Here is an 8,920-nt window from a genome sequence, read left to right as displayed (position 1 = left end):
ATCAATGGTAATGTAATGCAATTAATTTAAATGAAATCAATTTAATTTTACTTTCAAATATAGTTACAGGCCATAAATTTGACAGTATTTGTAGAAAGCACCTTATAGTACTGTACATGCTCACTAATCACCACTGAGAAGAACTTTTTTTAACTGCTTGGAAAACTAGAACTGTAAAAGAAATCCTTTTTAAACTTCAGAAAACTAAATTAAAAATGATGACCAAAGCCAAATAAACTCATTCACGTTCTAATAAATCAGCCTGTACTTCATAGGAGGGAGTTTGTTTTGATCACAGTTGCTGCAGAGGGCAGCTTCCACAGAATAATGTAAGTGTGCTCAGATGTTATAGAGTGAGCAGAGGGCAGAAAATAAATGGTGATCATGTCTTTAGGTTCTGTCCTTCCCACATGAATAAACACGACACAATACACTGAAGCAATTTAGCTTGCCCCGTTTACCTTGCAGTTCTTATGAATGAAGGTCTCTCAGACTTATTTAATTAAGCAATTGATTTGTCTGGGCTGTCAAAGGATTAATAGATGGACTACTTTGTTCAAGAAGTATATTTATTCAATTTATGTATTTATTTTACTAAGGACACTGTCACCCACATCAATAAATATCGGTCCCTTTGAATATACTTTTCCATAGCATTCAAAAGCAATCATTTAGGAAATCACAATACAGTCAGGATGTGATTAATTTACCAGCAAATGATCAGCAATAAATTTTAAATTTTGCACTTTGGTACAAGAACAGCACTATAAAACATTGGGGTTGTATAAAACAAATTGATTTCTTTAAATAATTGCTTTGCCACTTGAATTTGACACAAATGATGGTGCAACTGTGCCCCCATGTGGACATTTCATAGATTTTTTGTGGCAAAAAGTCCAACTGCTGTAACAATTTGATATAGATTGTGTTTAATGTCAAATTAACAGAGCTAATTGTTTTAAAAGTTAAAAGTTTAACTGTTTGTTTTATATTCACCTTATCATTTAAGCTCCATTGTATATTTTAACTTGTCACATTTTAGCAGAAAAAAAGCCAACACTATGAAACAGACTCATAGATAAATGTCTGGAGAACCAATTTAATGATAACCATCCAATCTGATTATGCCTAAAAATGCTACAAACAAAATAATTTTTTAAGCTTAAAAGCAATAATTTAAAAGTATCAATCAAAAGAAACAACTGACTTCCCAATTAAAAAGTTCATTGGTTACCATTAAAAAACATATCTGAGAGGTTTACCAATAAGATGTTAACATGTACTTTATAAGAAACACACTTCCCCATTGAAGACAATGATCCGCAGACGCCAGTGAACTGTATTTTTGAACCTGCACGTCATAACTGTGAGTTCGGCCAAACCACTTATTAAAAAAGAAAGAGGCTATAAAGACATAAGGCGGAGAGCTTGTTATTTTTCTTTCGGGGAGGTGAACAGGAAAAAGATCAATGATTGTGGTGGCGTCTTTTGCCACCACTATGGCACTCTGTGGCATTAAAAAACAGCTCAAGTAAAGATATTATCGAAGCGACAAGCTTTGAAGCAAATGCCAAAAATAATTTCCCATATATAACATTCCCCACTGAAACCACACATTGCTGTGGTACCAAACACCCCTCCCAGCTCAGCTCATATTCGCTTACATATTCCTCCAGAGAGAAGTGCAGCTACATCAACTGCCCAATTAGGGCCTGATGAGTCAAAAAACTCTCAAAGACCAAAAATGGTACCTTATTCCCATAAGAAGCGAAAAGTCTAAAACACTCCTTCTACAATAAAGCTACAGAGCTGATGGTCATGAGGCTTATATTATGAGAATTTAACACCACTTGTTTCTAAAACTGTTAAAATAATTGGGAGGTACATCAACCACATGTAATAAAAAACTAATAAGGATCTCAATATAATTAAGCTAAATCTGAATAAAATAAAATGGCAATCTTGTATCTTTAACATACAATCTAAAATAATTAAAGTTCAATTCTTTTAGTCCCCCCTACTAAATAAACATAAAATATTTTGTTTGGCCAAAAATAAAATGCCAACTTCCAGAAAAATAAAAAAATTATTATAATAATATTTCTGTAGAATAAAGAAAACTTTTTATTAATTAAGCTGAAGTTTGCTAGATGTTAAACTTATTGAAAGCTGTCTTTTAGGTCAACTAAAAATGTAAGATTTTAAAATCCTAACTATATTTATAACTAGATAAACGTTTTATAGACACACACATATATATATATATATATATATATATATATATATATATATATCCCACAACAAAGCCCTTTTCATGGAACAGTAAATCATCCTTGTTTCTGAAAATCAAATCTTACATAATGGACTAATTGTAGATTTCTGACTCTTAATTGCAAAGACTCAGCAATTCTTTCATGTCATATGTGACAACTGGTAACTGTCTGTCTGCAACAGCACTTTGTGCTTCAATTTTTATATTTACTAGCTTAATTTTCCAGAAATTATTGTCCATTGGTGAGCGAATGAGCCCAAACACTTGCTCAAAAATCCCAAGGCAGGTATTGTCACGGTGGATAGTCCCTGCTACGGCCACTAATACCAGTCCATGAGGGGAGGACATACACTTTAACCCATGACCTTCCAGGTTTGGACAGAATAATAGACGTTCTTCTTCTGCAAGAGCTTGAAGCCGCTTGCTGACAAGTTCTGCCCCACTGAACTCATCAACACGCTGCTCTCCGGTGCACAAGAGAAGCCGAAGGCTCACATTCTCCCAGAAATGTTGAGGTCCCCAGTCCTGCACCGGATGTCCTTGACTGGGGTTCTGAGAGTTCAAAAGGCAGAAGAACCACTGGCAAAACTGTTTTCCCAATGCTGCAAGGTCTGATAGACCATCTCCAACCTCATAGGAATTGTTTGTATTCCTCTCAGGCTTTGATATCTGGTTAAAAAAAATGCAATGTCAAAAATATAACCCAGAAAATGTACATTTTATAAATCAAAATCAACACAGGTGTGTCTGTGCATGTGTGTCTAGCCTACATACAGTTTAAGTCAAAATTATTAGCCTTCCTGTGAAATTTGTATTCTATTATAGATATTTCCTATGTGAAGCCTAAAAGACCATATATGTTTTCACAGTATTTCCTATAAGACTTTTTTTCTTTAGGTTATTTTAGCTTATTTTAGTTTGGCTGGAATGATTAAAACAATTTAAAGGTCTACAGTGTCTACAGAACAAACCACTGTTATCCAATAACTTGCCTAATTAACCTAACTTCCCCAGGTAACATAATAATCTAGCTTTAAATTGCACTTTAAGCTGAATACCAGTATCTTGCCAAATAAGTTAAAAAATGTCTTACCATGTTACCATGGCAAAGACAAAATAAATTAGTAATTAGAAATTAGTTATTAAAACAATTATGTTTAAACATTTGGAAATCTCTCTGTTAAGCAACACTCTAGAAATATTTTTAAAAGAATTACAATTTCACAGGAGGATTACTAATATTTACTTCAACTGTATATAAAATGCAGATTACCAAATGTTAAAATTCATTTGACAATTAAAACATGCTTTTAAGAAATAACATTACCCAAGCCTATTGTCTTCAGAAAGTGAATAATATGCTAAAAAAGTTTTATTTTAGTGAATAACAGCCTGTTAGACAAGGTCAAATTAGATTGGTGTTTAAATGTGCTCTCCCATCAGACTGCAAAGGAGTTTCAATCATTGAAAGGAAGATTGCAGCTTTACTATGATTATTTTATATATTTTTTCACTTTTAGAAAAAGTTGTAATGGTTAGTCACAGGATTATGCAGACATAAATTACTTCTGGTCGGGTTTTTGTCTGGTTTCTGCGTTTAATGGGCCTGCTCCATTTTAGCAGTAAAAACTTCTGAAATGATGTACAAATCTGATGATCTAAGACCCATTTATCAGCCTGTTTTTTTTTTTTTTAAGTTTTCTAATATGTAGGTCTTTTTATGGCTTTTACGTTTATATATATATATATATATATATATATATATATATATATATATATATATATATATATATATATATATATATATATATATTTGTCAAAAATAAAGGGAACACTAAAACAACACAATATATCTTCAAGTCAAATCACATTTCTGTGAAATCAAACAGCCCACTTAGGAGGCAACACTGAATTTCACATGCAACAATCAATTTCACATGCTGATGGGCAAATGGAATAGAAAACATTATTAACATCATTAAATTATAGGCAATTAGCAAGACACCCCCAATAAAAAAGTTGTTTTGCAGGTGGTGACCTCAGACTAGTGGTGGGCAGAGCTAGGGGTCATGAAACACTGAAACAGTCGATACAAATGTGTTGAAGCTTTAAAACCGGCCCCTACAGTGACGCCTAGTGGTCATTGTTTAATGTAAAACAGTTAAACAAGTTGAGAAAGTATACCCCACATTGTAGAGTACATAGCGTTAGCGTTTCAAGTGATTTAGTGAAGTGGTGAGAGTTCCTGATTAGCATGCAGACGTAATAAGTTTGAATTCAGAGTGATGCAGTTATGGACTTTAGTTTTTAAATGTTTTGTTTTTGTAAAGTGTTTTGTTTTAACATTGGTCTGACATCCGAACGAACACTTTGTGAATAAATATGTCTTGTTTTGGTCATAACAAATTACATTAATTAATTGCATCAAGTCATAATTTCAAACTCATGACATTTGCTGTACAGTTACTCTGTGCACAAGCACCGTCCACTAAGCTACAAAATATTGAGTATTTTTCCACCCCAGTCAATCAAACACAGATTTGCAAGGTATCGAAATGCTTCTTTAATGATTAATGTTTTGAATTGCTTTAGTCATGTGACCAGGGGCCTCATGTATCAACGCTGCATATGCACAAAAATTTTGCATATGCCAGGTTTCATGCTTTACTAACGATGAAATTAACGTGAGAATGTGAGTTGGTGTGTATTTCTTGTGTGCATTTGTTTTTGTTTTTTTTCATTGGTGACTCCTAGAGGCAATTATGTTAAATTGCACAATACATAAGTACTGCACCAACACATGAAAAACTTAAACTTAAAATTAAAATTGATAAAATGGGTTAATTGACACATTTTATTTTACCAATTATTTTATTTAGAACATATAAAAGCATTTGCAAATGTATAATAATATGTAATATTGTGGCAAGGTGGCATTGGTCAACCCATGATTCATACTTCTTGGTGAGCGATGTATTTAGAATATAATTCCACTATATTAGTTATTATTTTATTTCATTTTATTGAGCATAATTATTATCAGGAGACTGCGGTTATCCATTAAAGACGTGGCTGTTAACCCCCCTCAACAAACCACAAAACTGACCAAGAGCGCAGATACAATGATGCCCATTCTCACACTCGGCCAGTTGAAGAGCTGCACTGCAAAAAAAATGCATTTCTTACTTAGATTTTTTGTCTTGTTTCTAGTCCAAATATCTAAAAACTCTTAAATTAAGCAGAATTTTCTAGTCATGCAAAACATACTGTCTTGTTTTAAGATATAATATGCCAAAATTAAGTGACTTTTTCCTTAAAACAAGTTAAATAATTTGCCAATGGGGTAAGCAAAATAAGCTTATCTCAAAAGGAAAAACAAGATTAAAACAAGGTTTTGTGCTCATGTACGGGCACTCAATTTCATGTTAAATCGGATGTACAAAAATAATATGCGTGGGATTTCGCGTACACAGTGTTTCATACGCATCGATGGATTTGCTCCTCAGTGTTTAGACTCTTAACCCACTTTGAACTTAACCCACACTGAACTGAACTAAACTGAATTTAAACTCTGAAAACTGAATCGACACAGTATTAATTTACTGTATTGTTCTATGTTAAGCTGCTTTGACAAAATCTACATTGTAAAAACGCTGTAGAATGTAGAGGAGGCAATAGGAGTGCAACAACCCAGCAGCAAGACTACTACCTATGTCTTTGTTCAAGGAGGAAAAAGAGGATCACTGCCAGAATCCCGCAAAATGATCTCCAGCAGGCCACAAATGTGCATGTGTCTGCTTTAACAGTCATAAACAGACTTCGTGAGGCTGATATGAGGCCCAACGTCCACAGGTTGTGGTTACACTCCAAAGTCATGCAGGACATTTGGCATTTGTCAGAAAATACCAAGATTGGCAAATTCGCCACTTACGCCCTGTCCTCTTCAAAGATAAAAGAAGGTTCACACTGAGCACATGTGACTGGCGAGTGAGTCTTGAGACGCTGGGAAGAATGTTCTGCTGCCGTCACTGTCCTCCAGACTGACTGATTTGGCAGTGGGTCAGTAACGGTGTACGGTAGCATTTCTTAGGAGGGCTGAACAGACCCCTTGTGAGATCATAACCCAGTGCGGTTGGCTTTGGGTTCTTCTTAATGCAAGACAATGCTAGACCTCATGTGGCTGAAGTGTGTCAGCAATTCCTGCAAGACGAAGACATTAAAGCAATGGACTGGTCCAACCATTCCCCAGATCTGAAACCAATTGAGCACATATGGGATATCACGTCTCGATTCATCCACCAACGCCACAACGCACCACAGACTTGGCAAGAGTTGGCAAGATGTTTAATTCCAGGTCTGGGAGGAGTTCCCCCAGAAGTCCATTCCCCACCTCACCAGTAGCATGCCCAGGCACTGAAAGGGAGGTCATACAGGCACATGGAGGCCACTAAAACTACTAAGCCTTAGTTTAACTTGTAGGACAAAACATTAAAATTGAATCAGCTTGTAATCTGTTTTTCCACTTTAGTTTTAAATGCGACACCAAATTCAGACCCCCATGGGTTAATAAATTTGACTTCCATTGATAACTGTAGTCAGTACATTCAAATATGTACAGAACAAAGTATTTAATATATTCCAAAGTATATTCCATTTATTCAGATCTAGGATGGGTGATTTTAGTGTTCCCTTTATGTTTTAGCAGTGTGTGTTTGTGTGTGTGTGTGTGTGTGTGTGTGCATATATATATATATATATATATATATATATATATATATATATATATATATATATATATATATATATATATATATGTGTGTGTGTGTGTGGTTGGACAATTAAACTGAAACACTGGACAAAAGATCTTTTTACAATGACGTCAACTTTCCGTAACGCTGTGTATTAGTAGCTCCGTTTTACATTTTAACTGAAAATATTAACATTGCATGTTGTGATTTAAGACTATTACATTATTGTTCATGAGTTCAAATGTTTCTCTTTCAATACTGAACTGCTTTCTGAGTTTAAATATAATTATGTTTAAGTTATTAAGAATGGGAGTACAGTATTTTTTATTAAGTATATTTTTGCAAAGTTTTCACTTGTAGATTTAGTTTATTTCTACAATAATTTTACTTTGACAAACTCTGCCAAGTACATACAAAATTCATTTGCAATACAGACAGCAACACAAAGCAATATGGTCCATTTAAAGTTATTTTCTTCATTCTGGAGGACCATGTGCATCCAATGGTTGAAACATTGTATTCATAAGGCAGTGTCATGTATCGGAATAATAATGGAACAATATACCAAGTAAGGCATGAGATTGAACATCTCCCATTACCTGCAGTCACCAGATATAAATATTATTGAGCCACTTTGGGGTGTTTTTAAAAGAGTGAGTCTGGAAACGTTTTTCGCCCCCACATAATGACCTGGCCACTATTCTGCAAGAAGGATGGCTCAACATCCCTCTGGCTACTGTGCAGGACTTGTGTCATTCCTAGGATGGATTGTTGCTGTAGAGGCCACAAAAGAAGGCCCTAGTCTATGCTAATGAATTATTGTGGTCTAAAACCAGACGTTTCAGTTTCATTGTTTCCAACCCCTGTATGTATGTATGTATATATATTTTATTTATTTATTTATTGGTTAATTGATTAATTGACTGACTGAGTCTTAAGCCTGTTAGTTACTAAAACGATAAATCACTTTTATTAATGTGTAGGTTTTGAAAAATCATGAAAGTGACTGAAAACACTTTTACAGTTTTAATTAAACTGATTAAATGTTAGTTATTTGGTTACATTTTAATAAATAAATTTCATTATTTAATGTTAAATAAGTTGCTTGCTACACTGAATAATGCTCCATTAAAACCGTAACTGGGCTATGTAAATATCTAGCTATTCAGCACCAATTTTATATTTGTGGAATAAAATTCTTAAGCTATAGTAAAATCAAATAAACAAATAATACAATCACATAAAGAATAATAATTGCATACGGCAGTTAAATCATCTTAAGATGTTCTTTAGAAATAGATATTACAATGATACCTACCTCACCAGAAGACCAAAACTCAATGGTCTTCCTGATCAACTGATGTTTCTCTGTATTAGGGGCCATGACAACTCCTTCATTGGCAAGATACTTAAAAATGACATCACGATGCATTTTCTTTCTCTTGAGGAGCTCCTCCGCATCTTGTGAGTACGCTATTATAGCTTCAATGGCCTCTGTTGATCAATAAATAGACAAATACACATCTCATGACAACTTTTATTATACCCTGACATAATACAGAAGTCAAACTTAAAATACCGTTTCTAACAATCACAAACCCCCGGTGTTTACAGATCAGTTTGGAAAATGAATAACATTAGCCTCGCTATCGTCCTACCTTCGGAGCTCTCTACAGCAATCAATCGGTTTGTTACTGTATCTTTCAACGCGAACAAGTCGTCCAGGGGTAATAAGGCTATCAGTTTTCTACATTCAATCTGCTCTTTTGTTGACAACTTTGACATACTTGCACCATGATTTGCACAAGTTACGAATCTTACATGAACGAGACTAAACTAGCGTTATGTAAAAGTAGAACAAGAAGTTGCTTCCGATATTGGAGCTCACTACAGCGCCCTC

The 8,920-nt window shown here is 34.3% G+C and overlaps 1 protein-coding gene across 1 annotated transcript; it reads right to left on the bottom strand.

The window, feature by feature from the left end:
* Positions 1-559: 559 nt before the first annotated feature.
* si:ch211-261p9.4 lies at positions 560-8,920 on the bottom strand. Its single transcript, XM_002663346.8, has 3 exons — positions 8,679-8,920; positions 8,339-8,514; positions 560-2,941 (listed from the first exon to the last, which is right to left on the bottom strand). Exons 1-3 carry the CDS (start codon positions 8,803-8,805, stop codon positions 2,387-2,389), a joined length of 858 nt encoding a protein of 285 aa, XP_002663392.1. The 5' UTR covers positions 8,806-8,920; the 3' UTR covers positions 560-2,386.

This window comes from Danio rerio, chromosome 9 (assembly GCF_049306965.1).
Source record: "Danio rerio strain Tuebingen ecotype United States chromosome 9, GRCz12tu, whole genome shotgun sequence".
NCBI classification, from domain to species: domain Eukaryota; kingdom Metazoa; phylum Chordata; class Actinopteri; order Cypriniformes; family Danionidae; genus Danio; species Danio rerio.
The sequence above is the reverse complement of the archived record's forward strand: the minus strand, read 5'-3'. Positions and strand labels throughout refer to the sequence as shown.